Source organism: Pituophis catenifer, unplaced genomic scaffold (genome assembly GCF_029215685.1).
Source record: "Pituophis catenifer annectens isolate HBS135680 unplaced genomic scaffold, rPitCat1.0.hap2 SCAF_14, whole genome shotgun sequence".
Lineage (NCBI taxonomy): Eukaryota > Metazoa > Chordata > Lepidosauria > Squamata > Colubridae > Pituophis > Pituophis catenifer.
The window spans coordinates 299,242-323,568 of record NW_027256894.1 but is presented as its reverse complement, the minus strand read 5'-3'; the positions used below and the strand labels follow the sequence as shown (position 1 = coordinate 323,568).

General features: G+C 50.6%; 1 protein-coding gene across 1 annotated transcript in view; it reads right to left on the bottom strand.

Annotated features, from left to right (window-relative positions):
- Positions 1-202: 202 nt before the first annotated feature.
- Positions 203-24,327, bottom strand: part of PPIP5K1 (diphosphoinositol pentakisphosphate kinase 1) — a 30,930-nt gene continuing 6,805 nt past the window's right edge. The window contains 19 exon segments of the mRNA XM_070953864.1: positions 203-1,079; positions 4,400-4,537; positions 7,890-7,952; positions 9,782-9,904; positions 13,719-13,803; positions 13,954-14,118; positions 14,465-14,581; positions 14,656-14,763; positions 15,165-15,279; positions 15,470-15,597; positions 15,690-15,913; positions 16,487-16,628; positions 20,173-20,355; positions 20,515-20,636; positions 22,041-22,166; positions 22,950-23,035; positions 23,295-23,404; positions 23,596-23,671; positions 23,829-23,915. Of these exon segments, the coding sequence (XP_070809965.1) occupies positions 754-1,079; positions 4,400-4,537; positions 7,890-7,952; positions 9,782-9,904; positions 13,719-13,803; positions 13,954-14,118; positions 14,465-14,581; positions 14,656-14,763; positions 15,165-15,279; positions 15,470-15,597; positions 15,690-15,913; positions 16,487-16,628; positions 20,173-20,355; positions 20,515-20,636; positions 22,041-22,166; positions 22,950-23,035; positions 23,295-23,404; positions 23,596-23,671; positions 23,829-23,915 (2,524 nt within the window). The 3' untranslated portion in view covers positions 203-753.

Here is a 24,327-nt window from a genome sequence, read left to right as displayed (position 1 = left end):
CCAGCCCCTGGCCAAGCCTTACTCTTAACATCCTCACCTCCCCTGGCTTTCCAGGGTTCCTCCAGCTCCTTCAAGACAAACTGCTCCTGCCCAGGGAGGCTCTGCTCTTGGGCCCCTTTTCCACATCCTCTCCTGCCTCGCCAGAGAAAGAGACCCCTGTCTAATGAGGCTCTACATCTGAGTCCAGCAGAGAATAATGATGTAATCAGGGCCAAGAGTGCTTTACTACAGATTGTACCTACAGCACAAGGACTTAGAGAGTGTGTCGTAATTCAGAAACACAGAAATCTTAACCACCAACACTTTGGACATGACATCTGCCCCCCTCCCTCTTCCCTCCAACCATTGATGCAAAGAATATATTACTATTTGGGTAACATCACCGATCCACCCAGACAGCAACTGATTTGTATATTTTTAAGAAAACCTGGTTCATTTAGTGGTTCCAGCAAGGCTGGAAAGGGGCTTCAGGGAGGCCAGTCCGCTTTCTATGCCATCCAAAGCCACGTTGATTGCAGCTTCAGTGGCCTCACCAGAACCCCATGGAAAGCCTGGAGTGAACTGTTCCCCTGAGCTGCTCCTGAAACTTCTTCAGCTCCACTGGGACAACGTGGCTCCATGTTGGAATCTTCACCGCTCTGGGCTTTTGCTGGTTGAATGGCAGTCTCCCAGGTGCTACCGAGGAGTAGAAGATGCCCTGCCCCAGGCAAGGTCCCTGAGCCCCTTGCTCGGGGGCCTTTTAAGCAAGATCTCTCACACCTCTTTGCTGTTCAGCCCATCTGGGTCTGGGTCTGGGCCCCATAGGCCCCACAGCTGTCCCTCTCCCTCCTTTGACTGCTCTTCCTGCTCGGCTGAGGCCTCCTCCAACCGATTTTGCTCTGGCCCTGCCGCCTCCTCTTCACTCACTGCCAGGAGCTCCCCCCAAGGGATGAAGCCCTGCAGGCCCCCTTCTTCCATGCTGAGCAGTTCCTCACTGGGGGGCCTGTCAGCAGGCTGGTCCTCGTGGAAGCAGCTGACCAAAGAAGGTAAGGATTCCATGAAGCCTTTGCCGGAGGTCACATCAAACAGGCTGCTCCCCTCTGCAAGGCAAACATAAGGGAGACTGTCATGGGCAAATCCCTGGCCAGGACCCCAGTACAGCACGGTCTCTGCAGCACCTTCAGCCAGAAGGAATCAAACACCCCCCAAGACCCTCCTGCATGAGCAGCCCCACTTCCTGCTGTTGTATTGGCTGCCCAAGTGTTCACAACTGCAAAAGAGCCGCTTATCAGAATCTGGCAATGTTGCCACCCCTTCAGTTCCCTGAGTCAGCCACTGCCCCCGGGTAAGACTCAGGTGGGCTGCCTCATCTTCCAGCCACCTCACAGCCTTTCTTTCCCATTCTCCAGCATAGGGCAACAACCACTCGTTCCCTCCCAGAAAAAAGACCATTTCTGCTCCTTTGCAGAAGTGGCAGACAAGCAGGGCAGTAACGTGAGGCCTCCCCAAGTTCCGTTCTGCTCACTAGCTTTATGCGGCTGCCCAACTCACAAATTCCAAATCTACAGGGCTCAGATCAGATTGACACCAGTACAGAAGCCCCCCCCCCCCCCCCACATCATTTCAGATGGGCAGAGCCAGCATCCTGACCCACTTGGAGCTCAGAGGTCTGGGTAGGCAAAGCCATTGCTCCTGGGGCCTCTGGAGCCTTTAGACCACCAAGGCAGCAGCTGTTTTGGAAGGTTTTCTGCTCTTGTTGGAAATTTATGACTGCTGGGTGTCCCACACCATGGCATGGACTTCATTCGGGGAAAGTCTTCAGCTCTTCCAACAGGTGTCTTGAGTTGCACTCAGAGCAAGGCCAGAAGATTTAAGTTTAAGTTTAAATTTAATGCGATTTATATGCCGCCCTATCTCCCATGGACTCAGGGCGGCTCACAACAATAAAATGCACAATTGCACATTAAAACAATATGAAATTAAAAGTCCAAATTAAAACAGTTTAAAATCAATTTAAAACTATTAAGAACCCCCCTCCATCAGTCCAGGCTACAAAACAACCAGGTCTTCAAATCACGGCAGAACGAGCGAAGGTCAAGGGCCATCCGGAGCTCCAAAGGAAGTTGGTTCCAAAGGGTGGGTGCACCCACAGAGAAAGCTCTCCCCCTGGGGGTCGCCAGCCGACATTGTCTGGCCGACAGCACCTGAGGAGGCCCTGTCTGTGGGAACGCACCAAGCGATTGGAGATTGTTGCTGGCTGCAGGGGGTCCAACAAGTATCCCGGGCCTAGGCCATGAAGGGCTTTATAGGTGATAACCAGCACCTTGAACCTCACCTGAAGGGCAACCGGTAGCCAATGCAGGTCGCGCAGGAGGGGTGTAACATGGGAGTGTCGGGACACTCCCATCACAACCTGCGCGGCCGCATTCTGCACCAGTTGAAGCCTTCGAATGGTTTTCAAGGGCAGCCCTAGGTAGAGAGTGTTGCAGTAGTCAAGGCGGGAGATGACCAGCGCATGAGTAACGGTGTGTAGGGCTTCTTGGTCCAAGTAAGGGCGCAGCTGACACACAAGGCGGACCTGGGCAAATGCCCCCCTGGTCACGGTTGCTACATGATCTTCCAGAGACAACCGTGAATCCAGAAGGACACCCAAGTTCCGGGCCCTATCTACAGGGAGTAACATCTCACCCCCGATGGTCAACGATGGAATATTTTGATTGGACCCAGATGCCGGTAACCACAGCCACTCGGTCTTGGCAGAGTTGAGTCGGAGCCTGTTCCTCCCCATCCAGGTCCGTACCGCTTCCAGGCAACGGGACATCACGTCGAGGGCATTACTAGACTGGTTCGGGGTGGATATAAAAAGCTGGGTATCATCAGCATACTGATGATACCTCTCCCCGAAACCATGGATAATCTCCCCAAGCGGCTTCATATAGATATTGAACAGGAGAGGCGAGAGAACCGACCCCTGGGGCACCCTACAAGTGAGGGGCCTCATAGCCGATCTCTGCCCCCCTGCCAACACCGCTTGCGTACGGCCCGAGAAATAGGAGGAGAACCACCGTAAAACAGTGCCTCCCACTCCCAACCCCTTGAGTCGTCGCAGCAGGATACCATGGTTGATGGTATCAAAAGCCACCGAAAGATTCAAGAGGACCAGAACAGAGGAGTGTCCCCTGTCCCGAGCCCTCCAGAGATCATCCACTAGTGCAACCAATGCTGTCTCCATGCTATGCCCCGGCCTGAAACCCGATTGGTATGGATCCAAGTAGTCTGTTTCCTCCAGGACCGACAGGAGCTGCCGAGCCACCACGCTCTCAACAACCTTCGCAACAAAGCGAAGGTTGGAGACCGGCCGAAAGTTATTGAATATGGTTGGATCCAAGGCAGGTTTCTTGAGGAGGGGTCTCACCACCGCCTCCTTCAGGGTGGCGGGGAAGATCCCCTTCCCCAAAGATGCTGTTATTACTGCCTGGATCCAATCATGTGTCACCTCTCAGGCCGCATAGGCAAGCCAGGAGGGACACGGGTCCAGTACATATTTAGCCAAGGTTACTTGCACAAACTGTTCCTTGGTTTGTCGACCCTGGTGCCCCACAGAGGGGAAGGTGGGGTGGATACCGACAGAATCAGGACTGCTTCTTCAGGGGGTTTGTGAGCCTAGCTTGGAGATCACACAGCGGGGTGTGCACAGTTCTCAGATGTTCCGCCTGCCCTTCCCTACCTGCTGCAGTTTTATCTGACATGCAGCCAGGATTGCTCAGGCACGGAGACCAACAAGAGCTTTGTGGTTGGCTCAGAAATGAGGTTATGGACCTCTGATGGAGCTGCCTGTTCCAATTAAGACTGGAAGGGAGGCTGCTGAGACAAGCCAGCTCTTCCCATTGGCTCTTGCAATCTGTAACAAACTTTCAGCTCTTACCCCAATTGAATCATGACTCCCTCCCGTGTGCTGTAGCAGCATCCAGGACCTGCTGGACACTTAATCCTCATTCACTGACATCTGACCTTCCTTTGAACAGTTCCAGGAGTGGAGGGGAAGATTTCAGAACTCTAAAACTTGCCCAATAAAAGAAGCCCCGGGGGTGGGGTGGGGTGAATTCTGCAGACATCTTTGCCATTTGGGCTCCCCTGGCAGATTAAGGAGGGCCTCAGGGGCTTTAAATAACCATGATGCTGTTTGTTTTGTCTTGGCATCCCTTTGGATGTCCTCCTGTCAGTATACATTAGCCAGCAATACAAGAATTTCAGAGAATTCACCTCACGCTTGTTGTTCAATACCTACAAGCTGTCTCTGAATTAGACATGATGGCATGTCTACCAAAGGCATGACACAAAGAGAAACCAAACCAGTTTTGGGTTCAGAGTTGCAGCCCAGGGTGCCCAGCCCAGAGATCCCTCCCCTCTGCCCCCTTACCTGTGCAGGGCCTCGGCTGGGAGTCGGCGCACCTCCCGGACAGAGTGGTCAGGAAATCGCTGACCTGGCGAAGGGAGAGGCAGTTGTGCAGCGTCTCCAATGGGTAGATGCTGGGCACCATGGAGCAGCCTTCAAACCCTGCAGACCAAACAGCAGCGTCAGTGTCGGGGAACTTCACCCACCCAACCTGCTTCCAGTCCGATCACCCCAAATGTCAGCAGCAGCAGCTCTGACCCTTTCTGAGCCTCTCAGAAAGACACCCCCCACCCCCATCAAAGCAAAAGAGCAGCAGAGCTGATAGCTTCCCCTTAACGCTGGGGGTTGCGGGGTGCATCTGCAGTACAAGCAGCAAGGAAAGCCGTCTCCCAGGACCCATCCTTTGGGGAGGGCGGCTGCTCCCAGGCTGCAACCTTAACGCTTCTAGGCCAGAAACCCTTGGACAGTCCAGGAAATGCTGCTGCAGCAGTAGCAGCAGCAGCTAGGAAAAGCGCCTGTGTGCAGATGCCCCCAGGCTTCTCCAGAGCAGCTGTGCTGCGTAAAAGCCCAGGTCTCATTCGCTGATTTGGTTTACATCCATGCTGTTTCTATTGCTTTGTGCCATTTCTCCCTGTTTTATCCTAGAGAAAATCTGTTAAGGAGGTTAATGCTGGAGGGCAGCACTATTTGGGGTGCATCGAGATGTGGGAGCAGCTAACCCTGGGAGCAACTATTGGGGACAGACAGAGACCATTAGGGCTGCCTCTTCTTTTTACTGTTTCATGAAAAGTGATTGGTGGCTTTTATAAAGAAGGCTTTGTGCTCTAACGGAAGAGTACTAAAACAGTTTTTAAACAGGAGTGACCGCACAGCCAGCAGGAGAGGTGCCCACCCCACCCATTGGGACTTAGTGGGGAAAGCAACATCATGGGGTGGTGGGGAGGAGGCTCTGCTTCCTTCCTTCTGATTTGGGTAGGAATTCCTGAAACAAGATAGCCAGATGCTCGGCTCAAATGCTCCTCAACTGGTACAGAGCAGAACAAATAAACCCACAAAAAGCCATGATGGACACATTTTGGTACTTATACAAATAGGAAACAGACCACAAGCATACCAATTTTTTGGGGGGAGAGGGACTAAGAAATTGAATGAGAAATATATGGGGGGCGGAATTATCGCTCAATGCCCATTTCCTAAAAAACAAAAACACTTTCAGGGAAGGAGATTTCTACCTGTGTTATATCTTGCAAAATAGCAAAACCAGTCAAGTGTCATTGTTTTTTTGTGGATCCCTATACCAAGGCTGCTTAAGATGGGATCTGAATGATTAAGATTTGCATTTTGGAAGGGGGAGCAAGCCTCTTAAGAAAGTGGTTTCCCTCTCAAACAGGAGACAGGAGGAGGCTGGCCTGGATGTGGTGGCCTCTCAGGTGCTTGTGAACAGCAGTTCCATCTCCCCACATTTAAAAGAAATCTCTGCAGGGCTCTTGCATGCTGCTGCTGAAGCCTCACAAAAGGTTCCCCCCTCCCTCTGGGCAAAATGGGAGTGGACCCATGTGGCATGGCCAACATCTGAAAAAGGAAACTTGCTGTTCTTACCGCCAAAGAGCTGTAATTTAGGTGATGAGCAGCAACTTTTATTTTTTGGCATAAACTAGAGGAAAATCTGCACAGAGCTCTCAGAAGCTCCACTTTACAAAATAAAACGCAGGTTTCTAGGCTGGGCTGTTCATGGCCATTGTGGTGAGAATCTCATTCCTTTTGCTACAGTCTTTTATCCTCAGCATTTGCAGCAAGTTAAGGTTGCCAGCCACTTAATCTCAGATACCTTCCAGAGAGTTGGTCATGCAAGGATTGAGATCTGGATGAGCTTTGAAACAAGGCTTCCTCCTACTTGAGGTCAGCAGCTGCTGCCTCCCAGGGATGTGGGCTGGGCCTCGAAGCACAGGGTCTCTGCCAGGTTTAACAGGTGCTCTAACGAAGGAGGCCACCTTCCTTGCCCTTCTGAGAGAATGACCAAACCTTTACGCCAAAACGTTTAATTGTTAAATCCTTCAGGAATGTCTGAGAGACTTTGAAGAACCCAGATCAACATGACATCTCCAAGACAGAGTGGCACACTTGTGTTGTCCCCACATTTTGTCCCCTTCCGTCACAAGATTTAAAAAATGAGACAATGTGGAGTACAAAAGCTTGCAAACATGAGAAAGATTCATGTATGTGTTTCAGAGTAAGCCACCTGTCACCTCTGAACCCCTTATTTATAGCTTGGAAGCCCACTCTGATCATGACTGCTAAAAAGGAACCCTAATTTCAGAACAATGAAAGCTATAGTAGAAGCCCTTAAATACAGTAGCTCTTCTCCTGCTTTATCAGGACTTCGCTGTCTTTGGGAAATTCTCCCCCCCCCCCATTTAAAAGGAACTCTTGACCAGGTGAAGGCCCCATTCCAGGGGTGAAATGCTACTGGTTCACTCCGGTTCAGGTGAACCAGTAGTGATAAAAAGTACTGGTTTGCGCGAACCTGGAGTAGAAAAAAAGCTATCGGTTCAGTTGAACACAGCTGATCGTTGGATCCTAGCTTTTTAAACTACTGCATGATTTAGCTTTGCTAGAAAGCAGGATTTCCTGCAAAGCTAAACCTGATCTCCCCCCTCCCCCCCTGCTGTTCTACTTACCTTATCAAGCCTCCTTTTGGTGCATACTGAGCATGCGCGTGCACACAGCATGCGGCAAAAGGCAATTTGGGAAGGTAAGTAGAACAGCAGGGGGAGGGATCAGCTGTTCCGTGTGGTTTAGCTTTGCTAGAAAGCAGGAAATTCTACTTTCTAGCAAAGCTAAACCGCGCAGGACAGCTGATCGTCAGATCGTAGCTTTTTAAACTACCTGTTCAACCGAACCAGTAGGTAACTACTGACCGAACTGGTAGCTTTTTAAACGTGCAGCGTGCGTTTGGTGCACACTGCGCATGCAAGCACAGCATGTTTGGTGCACACTGCGTACAAGCAGCGCACGCTTGGCCCTGCAGCACGTATGCACGGCCAGCGAACTGGTTCAGATTTCACCACTGCCCCTTTCCTACTTTGGGGAATGACCTTCTCCCACATCCTTCCCCCATCTGTGTTCCAGAAAAGCGCTTCTGTGCTAAGGCAAAGGGCTTCACTATGAATAGGGTGTGTGTGTACACTTTGTCGGACTTTTGCAGGGCAGGAGATGTTTCCCCCTCCTCAAAAGTCTCCTTCCAATAAAGCTCAAGCCTTGGTGACTTCGTCCATGGGTCAGTGGACATAATTTCTTGAAGAGGTGCAGAAGTGACCCTGCCCCTTAAGCCCACCCTCGTTGTGGTGGCTAAGTGACCCTTCTCTCCTCCTTCTGAAAAGAGCAGACAGTGCGGTTATTGTGAGGACATTACACAAGACAACCAGTCACAAACATACAGCAAGACACAGGACACAGCAAGTGCAGGGCAGGGACAGCCGAGAGGGGAGAGTTTCAAATTAAGAAGCAAACGTACCATTAGTTGGATGCTTTGCAAATGACACAGAAAATCTCTTTATGGCTGGCATAGACAAGAGCTCTGGGGAAACAAGAAAAAAACATCCCTTCAGTGGGGGGGGGGGGGCAGTTGGCCCCTGCCAAAGCTGCTGCTGGTGGGGAAGCACAAGGGAGGAGCACAAAGGGGGAGAGGCAGCAGAGAAGGTGGGCTAAACTCACTGGATCCCCAAAATTGTACTGAAAGGCAGCACAGCCTCTTCAGGACAGTACGGAGGTCCAAGCTCAACTTGAAGAAAAAGAGACAGGACAGAGAGAGCCTCTGTTGGCATCTCTTCCCAGCTTCAGGCACTAAGAAACAGGGTTAGTGGCCAGCCCTTCCTCACCAGCCAAGCTCAACCAGGGTTCTACAATCCAAGCCAAGAGCCCAGGACAGGCTGGAGGGTGCCTTCGCAGACCAGTTACAGCATCCACCTCTTCTTAAACTTAAGGCTTATTTATAGGAGGCGGAGTTAGTTTATAGTGAATTTATGGTTTGGTGCGTTATACGAACCCAGAAAGCAGGTTAACTCAGTAGCCACCTAATACCAACTATGCCAGGACTGCCTCGGTGTCTAATTTCTCCCTTTGGTCCTGTTCAAGGCAGCAATTCCACAACAAAATCTGGAGAACTCTCACATCACCCCTGGCAACCTAAGAGCCACTTTTGGCATCAGAGGCCAGATTCCCTTGATGGCCCATCATCCCCAACTTCTCCCAGATCTTCAGAATGACCACACAGTAGAGCTCTTGAAGTGTCCTCCAAAACTGTAGACTAACAACAGCCAACCCAAATTCAGACCAACTGAAGCTTTGCTTGAAGAGATTCAAAACAGAGGAGGGTCTCCTTACAGATCCTGAAAGGAGCTGCAGAATCAGGGGACTGCAGGTGTACAACTTTGGGTTTATTTGGGCAGAAGAGCCACGTCCAGCTTTTCAATCAGGGAGGAGGCACTTCTTCTGGGCTGACCTTAGGGGACCTGGGCTTCTCTGTGACTCCATCACCACCAGCCCTCCTCCCTGCTGGTTCCCAGAAGCCTTGAGGGACTGAAGTGGAGATGCCCTCCCCTGCACCTTAGGGCCATTTATACTGGAAGAACCAGGTTTCATTTATTATTTTATTCTTTTTATAAATATCTCAAGGCAACAAATGTACTTAATGCTCCCCCCTCCTCCCCTTTTCCCCTCAACAACAACCTATGAGGCGAGTTGGGCAGAGGTAGAGTGGCCCAAAGTCATCCAGATGGCTTTCACACCTATGGCAGGACTTGAACTCACCGTCTCCTGGTTTCTAGGCCATCATCTGACCCACTAGGCCAAACTGGCTAAACTTTCTGACTGACCAAACTTTCTCAGAATACCAGGGATTTTATTAGTACTGGCAGTTTATTTATATTAAGTCTGGTAGTGAAATAGAGTGTATGCCATAGAGCATTGGGTTCAACTGAAGTGGCCTTCAGCCGGAATAATAATTACATTAATTAAATTAATTAATAATTAAATATTTGTAATTCCTTGTCCTCCAATCATCGTCACCCCTCTTCTTTGAACTTGTTCTAGTCTCTGAATCCTTCTTCATTTGTGGTTTCCATAACTAGGTGCTTCAGAAAGTTTTTACAGGTACAAGTTATCCTTGCAAATGCGAATTGAGAAATTCCCCAAAGGCCTTGTATGGCCAGAGTCCCCATGAGCTTCTCAGCCCCCAATCCCCCCCAATGACCTTCCACCTGCCTCTTTGAACAGCTGCCAGGCACAAGCAGCAGCCTGGGGCAGAAGGGAGAGGCCAGTCCTTCCCCACATCTCCAGCAACTCGCCTCAGCCTCCATGCCAAGGCCGACCCTGGTTCCCTGGCCCCAAATCAGAAGGTGCACCTACCGTCTTTGTACAGAAAGCTGGAGACAAACTTTTTCCCATGGCTGCGTGCATAGTCCTGAAGATTTGGGGCACTGGAGGAGCCACCCAGGACTGTGGTGCTGAAGAGCCTTGAGCATGGAGACCCTGGAAAGCAGAGTGGCAGCTGATCTCTTCACCTCTCATGCATAAGCAAGAAATCCCACTGCACCAGTGAGCAGAGTTTCCTTCCCCTGGGCCCTGCCAGAGGATGGTTCAAGAGACCCAGGAGACAGTGGGGGTCTTGCCAGCTCTAGGACAGGAGGTGGCTCCAAGCTTTGGGCCAGCTGAAAACAAATGGACGACGGTTGACTTTGCCTTGTGCACAAAAGACATCGGCAGAAAAGAGTTGTGGACTGTAACTAGTTCTGGGTGGTAATAATGGGAATGGAGGGAAATTTTTCACTTTGGAACTTCTGGCCAGAAAAAAATAGAGGGACACAGTACTCAAGAAACTGTCATACACCTAGGAGAAGCCCAGGGAAAATCCTCCAGCAAAGCTCAGAATCAGCTGACAGGAATCTCAGGACTTAATGCCTTTTAAAAACAGCCTATCAGCTTTGCCAAAAGATGCCCTCGGTGCAGGATGCTTCCTTCCTGGGCCAGAGCCAGGCTACGCTTGTCCGTTGTTCTCCTCTGGCCAGAGAGCCCGCAATGAGGAAGGCAAGCATGGCTTCTCCATGGGGGCCCTTTGAGGTGATCTGCCCACCACTGCCATCACATGGGGCTTTGGCTGGCCACTGGCTTAGAAGTGTCTGGGCGCCTGCAAGTCGGTCTTGGGCCATCTCTGCAGTTTTTTGGTTTGGCATTCAATCTTGGGGCCTGGCCGGAGGCGAGGGGGGGAGCATCTCAGAAAGGAGAGGCAAGTCCCTTTCTTGCCTCTCCTTTCTGAGATGCTCCCCCACCCCTGACCAGGCCCCAAAACTGAGTGCCAAACCAGCTTGTTCTGGTTTTGGGATTCTTCCCCTGCTTTGGGGGCCAGGATGTGAAAAATCCCACAGGGAGGGGATCTGGATGAGGGCCATGTTGCCTGCTACCAGTTGCTCTAATATCTGTAGTTATGAAAACCTTTGAAAAGCTAGTGCTGTCTCACTTGAAAACCATCACGGATCTGCTGTTAGACCCCCTGCAATTTGCATACCAAGCAAATAGATCAACAGATGATGCTGATAATATGGCTCTGCACTACATCCTACAACATCTCGAATCTCCAAAGACCTACGCAAGGGTCCTCTTTGTAGACTTTAGTTCAGCATTCAACACCATCATTCCAGACATTCTTCTAACTAAGCTAAATCAGCTAGCGGTACCTGAACACACTTGTAAGTGGATCATAAGCTTCCTAACAGACAGGAAGCAGCAGGTGAAGCTAAGCAGAATCACATCAGATACCTGTACAGTTAGCACAGGGGCCCCACAAGGCTGTGTGCTCTCTCCACTTCTTTCTCTATACCAATGACTGCATCTCAAACGATCCATCTGTTAAACTACTGAAGTTCGCAGATGACACAACAGTGATCGGTCTCATTCGAGACAATGATGAATCCGCATACAGACGGGAGGTTGAACAACTAGCCTCGTGGACCGGAACAATCTGGAACTGAACACACTTAAAACCGTAGAAATGGTGGTAGACTTTAGGAGAAATCCTCCCATACCACCACCTCTTACGATACTAGGCAACACAGTATCAATAGTAGAGACCTTCAAATTTCTAGGTTCTACCATATCTCACGACCTAAAATGGACACCCAACATCAAAAACGTCATCAAAAAAGCACAACAAAGAATGTTCTTTCTGTGCCAACTCAGAAAGCTCAAACTGCCCAAGGAGCTGCTGATGCAGTTCTATAGAGGAATTATTGAGTCTGTCATCTGCACCTCTATAACTGTGGTTTGGTTCTGCAACCCAACAAGACAGACACAGACTTCAGAGGATAATTAGAACTGCAAAAAAAAAAAAAAAACAATTACTACTAACCTGCCTTCCATTGAGGACCTGTATACTGCACGAGTCAAAAAGAGGGCTGTGAAAATATTTACAGACCCCTCGCATCCTGGACATAAATTGTTTCAACTACTACCCTCAAAACGACCCTATAGAGCACTGCACACCAGAACAACTAGACACAAGAACAGTTTTTTCCCGAATGCCATCACTCTGCTAAACAAATAATTCCCTCAAAACTGTCAAACTAGTTACTAAGTCTGCATTACTATTAATCTTCTCATCGTTCCCACCACCTCCCACTTATGACTGTATGACTGTAACCTTGTTGCTGGTATCCTTAAGATTTATATTGACTGTTTCCCTATGACTATAATTAAGTGTTGTACCTTATGATTCTTGACTAATGTATCTTTTCTTTTATGTACTCTGAGAGTGTATGCACCAAGACAAATTCCTTGTGTGTCCAATCATACTTGGCCAATAAAGAATTCAATTCTGTTCTGTTCTGTTCTGTTCTGTTCTGTTCTATTCTATTCTATTCTATTCTATTCTATTCTATTCTATTCTATTCTATTCTATTCTATTCTATTCTATTCTATTCTATAGATTGCTTCTATAGTATTGACTGCTGGTGAGTGGTGTGTGTTTTAGCTGGGCTGTTTTTGTCATCTGCCTGGAGTTGCTGCATTGTCCAAGGTGGGCAGCCACCTAAATTCTGTAACCAAAGAAGAACAGAGTGGCCTGGCACCAGTAGACACATCCCAGCCCAAATCTCCTTCCTCACCACCATTCTCTGCCGCCACTCTCAGATCACTGGCAGACTTTTCCACAATTTCCACATCTAAAAATTAGATGGCATTTTCTGGAATATTTTTGTCTATCTTGAAACCTCCTTGGAACCAACTGGCAGCCTTGTTGACCAGGTTGTTGGTCCCGGCTCTACCTGAGAGAGCTGCTCAAAAGTTCAGCTATCCCCATCTCCACCCCACCCCCAGCCTCCTTGCAACCATCCTACCCTCCCAGGTAGGGGGGGGAGGAGGAGGAGGAGGATCTCCTTGGCCACGAAGGAAGCCATCTCTCAGGCTTTTTTGCAGGATGGAAAGCAGACAAGCAGCTGTCAGCATTGCCTCCCAACAGGGTGACTTGTGGCTGCTCATAAATTCTCCTTGCAGGGATGGGTTCCTTTCACTGAACCTCCAGCATGCTAAGGCCCAGCAATCTCCCTTCAACACCCCCCCTTCCACAGTTCAGCTCTGGCTCAGGCATGAGGAGAGCAGAGGAGGCTGTGGACCACCATGCTTCACTGTTCCCCGAAAGATGGCTGCTTCCCGAGCTTGAAAGTGGCCCCTGCAGCCTTGGTGGCAGGTGCTTGGGAAGACTAATCCAGGCCAAGCCCCTGAATAGCCTAGCAGCACAAGCAGGCCGATGATGCCCGGCAGGGGCCAGGCCCCACAGCAGCCTTCCAAGGCAACCCAGCTAATGTGGCTCCTTCCCAGGCAATCTGCAAATGGCAGATTGGGGTTCAGGGTCACTGAGCACTTCAAGGGCCAGGGAGGCAGATCCCCTTCCAAGGAAAAGGGCAAGGCAGGAGAAGAAAGGAAGATCCTGCTCTCCAGTCGAGATGTGATGCTGCTTTAACTGAGAACAGGCCTCTTCCTGAATTGGGACTATCACTAACTCCTCCTAACTCAGCCAATCTAACTCCAATCTTCACAGAAGGGAAGCTTCCTTGGTCTGAGGATGGACAAAGACCCCACAAAGCAAGCCAAGCAGACTTCCCCACAGTTCTTCCTCTTCAGCAGGAGCACCCCACCTTCTCAGCAGGATCAGAGCCACTCCAGAGGCTAACAGATGCTGAGCGGCTGCTCCTGCCTCCTGTATCTCGGCTCCCCCGGCTGCTCCAAGCTCCCCTCCCTGCCTGTATGTCAGGCCAGTCTAAAAGGGAGCAAAAGGGGTTTTCATGCTTTATACCTAAGCCACTCTGTTTCCCTTCTGATGAATGCCTGGCATAGGAAAAGAGCCGGTACCCGCCAGATTTGGATGATTCAGACAACACCTGCAGAAAGAAACGTTTGTAAAGCCAAGAGAGCCAAAAGAGAAGAGCCCCCACTCTTCAAAGGAAGAGAGCACCACCCCCAGGGCCGCCCCTGCCTAGGTTGCAGCTGAGACACATTGCTCCCCCTCCACTTCCAGCTCCCACACTCACCTCCATGGAGCCAGCCTTGCGGTTCCGGATCAAGGGTGACCGGCGTTGGATGCAGACCGGCTCTGAAGGCTGTGGGGACCGGGCCTCTGCCCTGTCTGTTTCATCGCTGCCCTTGGACTCAGCCAGGTCTTCCAGACTCCCCTGTTCTGGCTTTCTGGCCTCCTTCTGTAAGAAAGCCGAGATTGTGATGCTCCAAGCAGTGGGAACCTCTCTCTGGGCACGGAAGCTGCCTTGCTAACAGTAGGGAAGGAGAAGCAAGCTGGCTGGCTTTGGGCTGCCAAGACAGAATAGCTCTCCTTCCTTGCTTTTGCAGCTTGGTTGTTTAATATATTTGTGCCAAAGTTTTCTCTTTAAGAGGAAAAGAGAGATAGAAGTATTGTTAGAGTAACAAGAAAAGATTACAGCTGTTTCTCTGTCACTCCTGCTGCTGCAGGAACAGCCTGACGCCCTGTGTGTGCTTTGGCATCCAGCTGCCCTCCAAAGAGAGGAGGTTCCCTGGACACAAGCTCACCTCTGCAGAGGCCGGGCGAAAGCCACACCCCGCTGGGGCACTGCCTTCCTCCTCGCAGCCTTTCACTCCGGGACTGAAATGCAACTCCACGTGGAACCTCTCCTTAGACGATGGGTCCTGCAGAGGCCACACAGTGGATGAGACGGGCCCAAGTGCTCAGCTGGCTCAGCTGTGGCCGGCCCCGCCCTCACCTTGTTGTTGTCCTCATACAGCATGATGACAATCTGGGTCATGTAGTTCAGCTCTGAAATGGCTCCTAGGTAGTCCATGGCTCTCTTCCACTGGGCATCTTTCGAGGCCTGGCATGGAAGGGAGTGGCAGAGGGAGGCCGGACTCAAGTCCTGGCGAAGCTGGGCAGGGAGCCCTGAGTAAGGGGGCCTTGGGGAGTTGCTGCTGCATTCCCTCCCCTCCTGGCTGGCCTCAGGTAAAGGCAACTCCCCTTCCTTCTGCAGTCCCACAGGACTCCAAAGCCCATCACGCGGTCAGCTGCCCCTCAGGAGACCAGGACCAAAAGGAGGCTGAACAGGGAGCCACCAAAGAACAGCCATCTCTGGCACAAGTGCCCCGGTCCCTGAAACAGGAGGGCTCTGAACTCAGAAGCCTCTGTCAGCGGAGCTCATGCTGAGAAATGGAGGCAAAGCTCTGTGCAACACCCCGAACATGGCACCCCGAAGTGTCCTGGTGGTTGCTCCCAGCTTACATCTAGCAGGCCTCCATAGCGGAAGATGCTAAGCAGGGAATGGACGTGGCTCTCACTGGTGAAGTACAAACGTGTCCGGACATGGCGCCCTGGAGACAGGACTCCCCTGGAATACCTGCAAGCAGACCGGCCAGGGAACAAGAGTCACCCTGCTGGGCAGGCAGGGCTGGGTCACAAAGGCCCCCAAGGTCCCCTCTGCAAGACCAGGAGCACAGGGACCTGTCATCAGCTGGCTTCCTGTATTCAGACAACCCAGCCCAAGCCCACCCTGTCAGGGGCAAATTGGGCATCTGTCCACATCTTACAAGGGGTGCAGCTTGTTGACGGACTCATCCTCGTGGGTTCGCTGCAGGTCCAGCTGGATCTTCTTGATGAGAGGCAGGCAAAAGCCCACCGCAATCTCCAGCTTCTCCTGCTGGCTGATGCCGTACTCCTGCAAAAGGCCAGAGTGTTTGCAGGCAGCCTCAGCACAACACAGCCTGACAGGAGTGTCTCAGCAGCAGAGGAGCGAGGCTTGCTCCATACCTGGGGGATGACAATGTCCGCCAGAGCCTTAGAGAGCCGGAGCAGCTCATGGGTGCCTTCCAGCTGCAGGCCAGCGTTGTGCTGGATGTCGTACTTGACACAGTCATAGATGTCAGGGATCTTGCTGATATCGTAACGTCGGTTCTTCAGTCGGAAGTCTTGCTCCAGCTTCCTCCAGCGTTGCAGCATCAGCTCCAGGGTCTCACTGTGGTACAGCTGCAAGTCTGCCAAGCCAGAACAATCCATCAGTGCCATGTGAAGAGACAGATCAGCTGAACCCTGGATGGCAGGCCTGCCATTGCTTACAACTCCAGAATTTCCGCAAGCAGCAACCCCAAAAATACTGCTGCTCAAGGATCATGTTTGGCTTTGAGAATCCAGAAAAACAAACTCTTTTCTGGGGGAGCAGAAGAGCAAGTGCCCTTTGGAGAGAGGAGCCAAATACAAGGCCTCCTAAGCCCTGGGCCTCTTTCGCACTCCCCAGGACTTTGCCCCTTGGCCCCAGCTACTCTTCAAGAGTTTTATTAGAAAAGCAAAAAGATCCACCATCTCAGAAGCGGCCCACTGTGGCACGGGCCACATCAGTGGTGGGTTGCTACCGGTTCGCACTGTATCGGGTGAACCGGTAGCAGCGGCAACGGGATGCTCCGCCCACCCGCCCGGAAGCTTCTGCGCATGCACAGAAGTGTCGCATGCACCCACAAGTAAACCAGTAGCGATGGGTTTTGAAACCCGCCCCTGGGCCACATCCATGCAACTCCTGCTTTTCTCTGCTGCAAAGGAAACGACTCTTGTACCAGCAGACTTAGGGTCCTCCAGACGTTTCTGGATCTGGGAAGTGAGGCTCTCAATCAGCTCAAAGACTTGTTCACAGGTCTCCACTGGATTCCCAATGATTCCCATGGACTTGATGAGCGAAGTACTGCCTGTTGGTGCCAGCTGGAGAGAAATCAGAGCAAAGGGTCAACGGTGCCCATGAGGGACCAACCAGGCTGCTGCTCAGATTTGGGCCAAGTGGCTCCACCATGCTCAGCTGGCATCTCTGGAGTTTAGGACTTGAAAGCAGAAGCCATTGGGAAATATAGTCTATTTCACTCCATCTTGAGTAATAAGAATATATAACATAGTATCATAGGTTTGGAAGGGATCTGGGAGGCCTTCTAGTCCATCCCTTGCTCAAGGCAGGAGACCTTATACCATCCTGGTCAAATGGTTGCCCCGTCTATTCTTGAAAACATCCAGCGATGGAACACCCACAACTCTGGTAGGCAAGCTATTCTATTGATTCAATCAAGAATCATTAATTAAATGTGCAACTATTGCCATTCACAAAGGCTACTCCTATGTCAACTTTAGGAACTGCATGTAAGTACACTTCTACTTATATGCCCTTATTACATTATTCTAATTGGATGCCAGTGAAGAGATGCCCAACCTATTTTTGATAAAGGTTCATTTCTGACAGTTTTTAAGATAAGCAAAAAAAAGAGAGAGAGAGAGAGAGAGAGAGAGAGAGAGATGACACATCCATAACTCCTGTGTAAACTCTCCAAGCTTTTAGTAACTCAGGTTTGTTGAAAATTGAATTATGTTATAGGAATCACATGTAGTCCTAACAGTTCCTGTGGTGCTCTCCCTCCAGTGCTGTTGATACTTTTATAGAGCTGTTCTCATTCCTGAATGCCTTTTTCTGAATTGTCGCTATTCACGTGATGGCTCCATATTGGGGTAATCAGAATGATTTCCTTTTTTATACTTTAATACCCATTAAGGAGGCAATATGTCAGGAGACGTTGAAACCTTGCAGAGGAATGGTTAGTTCTTCAACAAGCTTAGGTTTGGCAATGCTGTCCATTTTGTGCAGTCGAGCTAGACCCCAGGTGAACCAAAACCACCTTTATTCTGGGATATCACTCCTTAGAAACCTGTTGCAAGACCTCCCTGGATGGATTCTTTCTTAAAGGGCTCTAAACCCCTGGGGGATAGTAAAGTATGGCAAAGTTTACAGCGTTCCCTCCTTAAGGGAGGCCTTCTTTTTCTTCTTGGAAAAATGAGCTTTAGCAAGAGGTTTTGGATCTGGCTGGCTTCTCCTCCAGAGAAGCTGTGTATAAAACTGCAGCCTTCAATAAAACCACCAACAATAGAACAAATACTCCTTGTAAAATTACATTAAGCAGGATTCATTTCCAAAAAGGCAAGAATAAGATGGCCTCATGTTAAGTTCGATTTTCTAGTGGCTTAATGTACAACTCTGTGCAGTTTGACCTTCTGCTAGGATTGATGTTTGATTTCCATGTTTAGGGGCAGCGCGAGGCCTCAGCGGTTGAGATGCTGGGCTTGTCAGCTGGAAAGCTGGCAGCTCAGGTTCAAGACCCAAGCACTACATCACAGGGTGAGCGCCCGTTACTTACCCCAGCTCCTGCCACCTTAGCAGTCTGAAAGCTTGCAAATGTGAGTAGATAAACAGGTACCCGCTTTTGGGAGAAGCTAACAGCGTTTCATATTTTCATGCAGGCCACATGATCACAGAAGCACCACTGGACAATGCTGACTCCCTTGGCTAAGAAACAGAGATGAGCTCTGCCCCCTTGAGTTGGAAACAACTAGACAGGGGAAACCTTTAAAGCTTTTTCGGCACAGCCTGGAAATCTCCCATCAAAGTCAGTCCAAGCCTGACCATGTTCATCAGGCAAGGCTACTGCTGCCACCTGCTGAGACAGCCCTGCAGATGCCTGAGGAAGAAGCTGCCTTGGCTGACTGGCCAGAAGCAAGAGGATTTAGCGAAGCACCATTCCAGAGTTTTGCACACAACTGGACAGCACAGAGGGACACCAATGTCCACCTTGAGCCATGGGACAATGGGACATCTCCCATTGAAGTCCAGCAGGCAGGAAAGGGCCACCATGTAATTCCCAACACATTATGCTGCCCCAGAATTACCTCGTGTCCAGTGTTGCAAGAAAATCCACATGGTAACACTCTACAGCTCTCTCTCCCAGCAAAGATAAGAAACAGAGCAATCAAGTCTACTTTTATACCGGGGGTGTCAAACTCAAGGCCTGGGGGCTGGATCTGGCCACGGGGTGCTTAGATCTGGCCACCATGGAAACGGTGAAGGACCAGCCCGCAGTGCCTCTGCCAGCGAAAATGGAGCTCGGGAGGGCTACGTGTGATCCTCCCGAGCTCCGTTTTCTCTGGCAGAGGGTTGCTGGAGGTCTTTGCAGCCAAAAACATAGCTCAGGAGCCAGTTTTCGCTGGCAGAGCGCTTGGGCCGCCACAGGCACCCCCGACAGGAGTGACATCAGGCTGGCCATGCCCACCCCAGACCCCCAAGGTCAAACGCAACCTTGATGTGGCCCTCAATGAAATCGAGTTTAAATAAATCTAGCAGTGGAGAAATAAGATAATTAATTGATGTTATGTAAGAGATTATGAATGAAGAGTGATTAGTAATATTGTTTACATATTAAGAAAATAAGATAAGATAAAGAAAATATGAAAAGAGGATATGATGGCTGAAATTGGAAACAGAGATATGATGTAAAATGGGAACAACATGGCAGAAGCTGAAATAATAGGATATGGTGAAAAATGATTAATTTGTGATAAAGGATTATATATAAGAGATTAATATGGAAAAAATGGGAAGATTAGAATAGATTATAAAGATTATTATGTATAAAATGTATAAGATCATAAAATATGTTTATAAAATAAAATATGCATGATAAAAAGATGTATGTATCATATGTATGTATGATGAAAGAAAAATTCTAATAAAACTTGTTTACCAAAAAAAAAAAAAAATGAAATCGAGTTTGACACCCCTGTTCTATACGATAATGCATTTAAGGAATATGGTTTCTTCCACGTGGCTGAGTGGGCATCTTGCCCAGGGAAAGGGTTTCTGGAGCTGGGTGACCGCAGTCCAGCCCTCAGACTCCAGGCCCTCTCAGTGCTGGACTTATCTGGTTAAGTTGGGCCTCCTGAAGCTTTATAGCTGTGACCAGCCAGGGTTTAGGAAAAAGGCTGCAGCCTTCACCACCACCCTAAGCTCCTCATCTTCAACTTGAGAGTGGATGAACCAGATCAGGCCAAGGTCCCTTGCCTGCCAGAGCCCTTTCTTTGCAAAAGATCTTTGCAATTCTTTGAACAGCAACCTTGGGAAGGTCTTGGCAGGGGCACTTCCAACAATTCCTCTAGCAGCTAGTGCTCCTTTGTGCCTCCACAGAGAGACTAAAACGTCGGCCACAGAACAGAGCTGCCATGCCCAGTTGCCACAAAGCACAAAGGCCTTGGAGCTGTCCTATTCAGAGAGCTTCCCTTCAGCCAGAGCAGCAGCAAAAGGCCATAGCAGCCCGATAGAACAACCTTTGGCATGCCTTTCTACTGCTACTAAAGTTTGGGATCTTTCAGCCATTTTGCTGGAATTGGGGTGCCTACAAAAGCCTTTCTCAAGGCCAAAGAAATGCACCTCCATCACCTTCTCATAGTCCTCTGCGCAGAACGAGACATCTTTCTGCATGATTTCCCGCAGACGAGCCTTCACCCGGTGCTGGCAGCTGCTGAGGGAGTCACTGTCACTATCCAGCAGGCCATTCATGTTGGCACTCTTCACCATTTGCACTAGGATGGGCGTCAGCTCTCCCTCCAGAGCAAGTAGGCCCTGTGGGAAGACATGGCTTTAGCCTCCCCCCACCCCACCCTGCAAAAGAGGGCCCCTGCTCTAGTCAGGCAAGTGCTGGGAGGACCCTGAGGGTGAGGAAGGGACCCAAGCCCTCCTCCAGCTCCTGCTGGCCTGACTGGAACTCCCCCTCCCAGGAACCTTTGCAAATGCTGCTGCCGTCATCTGGACTCTGCCCTCATCGGAGGCGTAGATCTTGAGATCGTGGCGGTAGGTGCTGTGCAGTCGAAGGAGGCCACAGCCTGGAAAACCAGCATAGTCTCCTGGGCAGGAAAGAGAAACTCTGTGGCCATTCCAGAAGTGTGGGCATTTTATTTTCGCAGTGCCCTCTTCAAAGGGCAGAAAATCCACTGAGCGGGCAGAGTTGCCAGAGCTGCAGGTCAGAGTATTGGAAGAGACAGCGACTCCAATCAGATAAAAAGGAGGCAGGATGGATAAGAAGAGCTACAAACATCCAACTGGAGAAGCCCTAAATTCTCTTCCTGTCAAAACCAGCCCAAAACTTCACAGCACACGCCCAAAAGTCCTTCTCACGAGCACCAAAGAAGCTCATGGCCCACGTGCCCAGTTTCCAATCACCATCATTCTTCCCTCTGCCTTCTGCTGTTTTCTGGCTGGCTGTTCCAGGAAGATTGTGGGGTTCTTTCCTGCTTTGAGACCAGCAGCTGTGCTGCAGGCATGGGGCTCAGACCCAGAGGAGCCACCTGCTGTCACTGGAGCCCCACTCCAAAGCACAGAAGACCAGCCTGGCTCACAGCAGCAGCCCCCTCCAATGACCTACAGGTGTCCATGCCATCCTCTTGCAGTTCAACCAAAAAGGAGAACTGGGTACCTGTTGTGTCAAGAAGGCCTGAAGGTGCCTGGTTCAATGGACCTTCTGTATTTTGGCTTGGGAGGGAGAGGAAGATGATATCTCCCCCAGCTCACAACAGGGATGGGGGCACAAAGCAGTTAAGAGTGCAAGGGAGAAGGATCTGGCCCAGAGACCACATGCATGATAGGGAAGTGGGGAACTGCCAAAGGTGTTGTTGGGAGAAGAGAATGTGGGCTGAGGCAGCTTTAGATGGGAGAGGCCAGGAGTTCAGAGCTTGCTGTTTGCTTCCTGCTGCCCATGCAGAACCATCATGGCCATCCAATGACTGGAAGATCAGGAAGCAGGATGCCAAATCACAGCTTCTAATGGGAGGCTCAGGAGCGAAATCTTGAGGACAAGCAGGACTGACCCCAAAAGGTGCAGCTGAACCCTCAGAGGGAGCCAACTACACAGAACATCAAAGATCTACTCCATTCACAAAAGTGTTCAATAAACTTCTGAATTCTTAAGACCACTTGATCAGGAAAGGTCAGTTTCACCCATAAGGCCATCTTGCCTGATGAGAAGTTTTGAGTACTCAGAAGTTGGCCTGCTGCCCAGGACCATGGAGGCTGGATGGGGCTTCCAAGGCAACCCCGATTAGAGCCCTTAAGATCAACAAAGTGCTGCAATCCAATTCCACCAACCAGCCCAGAAGATCCTTTTGGTGCAGATGCAGAGGCCAAAGGATGCTCTTCCTCCTTCTGAAGGGGGTTTCCTTTCCAAAGGACCCCACCTTGGAGGTGGCTACCAAGATGCTGTCAGCTGCAGCCTCTGCCTTCCCCTAGAGCCAGCAAGCAAAGCCCAGGCTCACCTTGGCCCCCTGGATACATGCAGCGGAAGGCTCGGCCCAGCTCCTCCGCTTGCACTCGGCCGGCAGGAGTCAGCTCGCCCCCCCACTTCAGCACCAACAGCAAAGACGGGGAGGCTTCCTTGAGATCTGCACACAGAGAGAACGAGAGTCATCTCCTGCCAGGGCTGGGGCGGAATGGCAATAGCGCTTAGACTTGCAGTATATACCACTTCACGGTGCTTCACGGTATTCTCTGAGTGGTTTACAGCCTCTTGCCCCCAACAATCTGGGTCCTCATTTTACCCACCTCAGAAAGATGGAAGGCTGAATCAACCTTGAGCCAGTGAGACTTAAACTGCCAACCTTCTGGCAGTTGGCAGTCAGCAGAAGTAGCCTGCAATATTGCATTCTAACCACTGTGCCACCACAGCTCTTGAATGAAGACCTACCACCCACTCTTCAACCTCCAGAGCAGAGCAGAGAGGCAAGAACTGGTGAAACCGGATGAGGGGAGGAGAGAAGGTTGCTAGGGGCCTCTGAGGCCTGGAAGCTGCACAAAAATAACCTCAGTTCTGCCCACCCCCCATTGGCACTTTTCCCCTAAGTGGGGATTGTTTGGCAAGTGCAGTGGGGTGGGGAGCAGTAGCTCCACTTTTTTACAAGGGTTGGCATTTCAACTGAAGCTTTCTCAGCTTACATTCTCAGTTTTCTCCTTGCTTCAGAGTTTTTACTTGGAGTTGGGGGGTTTTCTGGAATGCTGACAGTGTACCCCATTTGCCCATCACGCAGAATGCCCCTCCTTGTGTCTATAGATACGTGCATGCAATCAGGGTCTTCATCCTATGAAATTGGCAGGGCTCTCCTGCAACCCCCATCTTTCCCCACGGCTGCCTTCATGCCCTCCCCCCACTACAAGACCCCAATACCTGCCTTCCTCCTCATTGGATGCCTTCAGGTGCCCATGTGGCAGGTAGGTCAGTTGCACTTTGCGGTTGATTCCAGAGAAGTGCCCGTACCTGCCAGAATAACAAAGGGCCACTGTTCTGGGCATGAAACCTCTGGCTTTACCCACCACAACTGGAGAAGCTGCAAGGGCATCCAACTGCCTCCCTCCTGCCCAGGGTTCTGTTGTGGTGTAGGAGGAAGTGCCCCAGTCAGAGGGAGTCCATTCTTTCTGGGGACATGCAAGAAAGTGCAAGAGTTGCTTGCAAGGTTGATCTTACTCTCCCAGAGGTTGGGGGGGCAGAGGGGCCATGGAGATAAGTCCCTGCTCACATTTCTAACACAGTCTTGAGTTGCTCCAGTTTCGACTTCTGTTCCTCGGCCACCGCATCCCCGAGAGCACCCTGCTCCTGCACCAGCAGCCGAGCAATGTCCAGCACCTCCTGTCGGGGCAAAGGCTTGCTCAGGTCTGTGGGCTCAAGGGCTCTAGGAATCAAAGGCACAGGCTCCTTAGCCGCATCTCTTGGCCCCCCAGGAGCCCCCCATCCAGTAAGACAGACACAAGACTGACCAATGGAGGGCGAGAGCTTCACCGGCATGGCTCCTCTAGGACCAAAGGGAGCCCCAAACTCACCTGAAGCTGCTCTGGCTTTTTCAGCTTCAGCTTCCCAGTTTTGTAGCCCTCGTATTTTTCAAACAGAACAAAGAATCTGGCAACAGCAGAAGCAGAAGCAAAGCAGGTTACTGACATTAGTGGTTGTTTGCTACAATTATGCATGCTCTTTCTTGGGAGCTCATTTTGTCCTGGAACCTTTTTGTCCTGCAGAAGAAGCCCTGGCTCCAAGACACCCAGGGACTCCACCATACCTGGGATGCTTCACTTCCATCTTCATCTTCTGTTTGGGGGTCCGATCACCATGCCTTATAACTGCAATCACACACCGTAGCTCCATCCTGCAAGAGAAATGCTTGAGCTCATAGGATGCCCCCCCACCCCTCCTTCCTTCCTACAATGGCCAATGCCTAGGAGATCCCAAGGCCTACTCTGACCAGGACATCTCAGCCCCGGATCCTGGGAAGCCAAAGCCGAAAGGACTCTCCTCTCATAATGCTATCCACGCATGAAGGAAAAGCCTTGCGTGGACTACTCTTCTCTCTCCTGAGCTCTGAAAACCACACAACCGTGGCAGAGAATGCAAGATCCATGTGTGCATCCTAAGTGGATCTCTAATTGGAAGCAAGCTAATCAGCCTGCAAGAAAGATTCCCTGAGCCAAGGCTTTAGAGGTAACAGAGAAGCAGCCTTCTGCACAGCACCAGCAAGGGTCCCAAGACTGAGAAGCTGCCAAGGAGCGCTGCCTTAATTA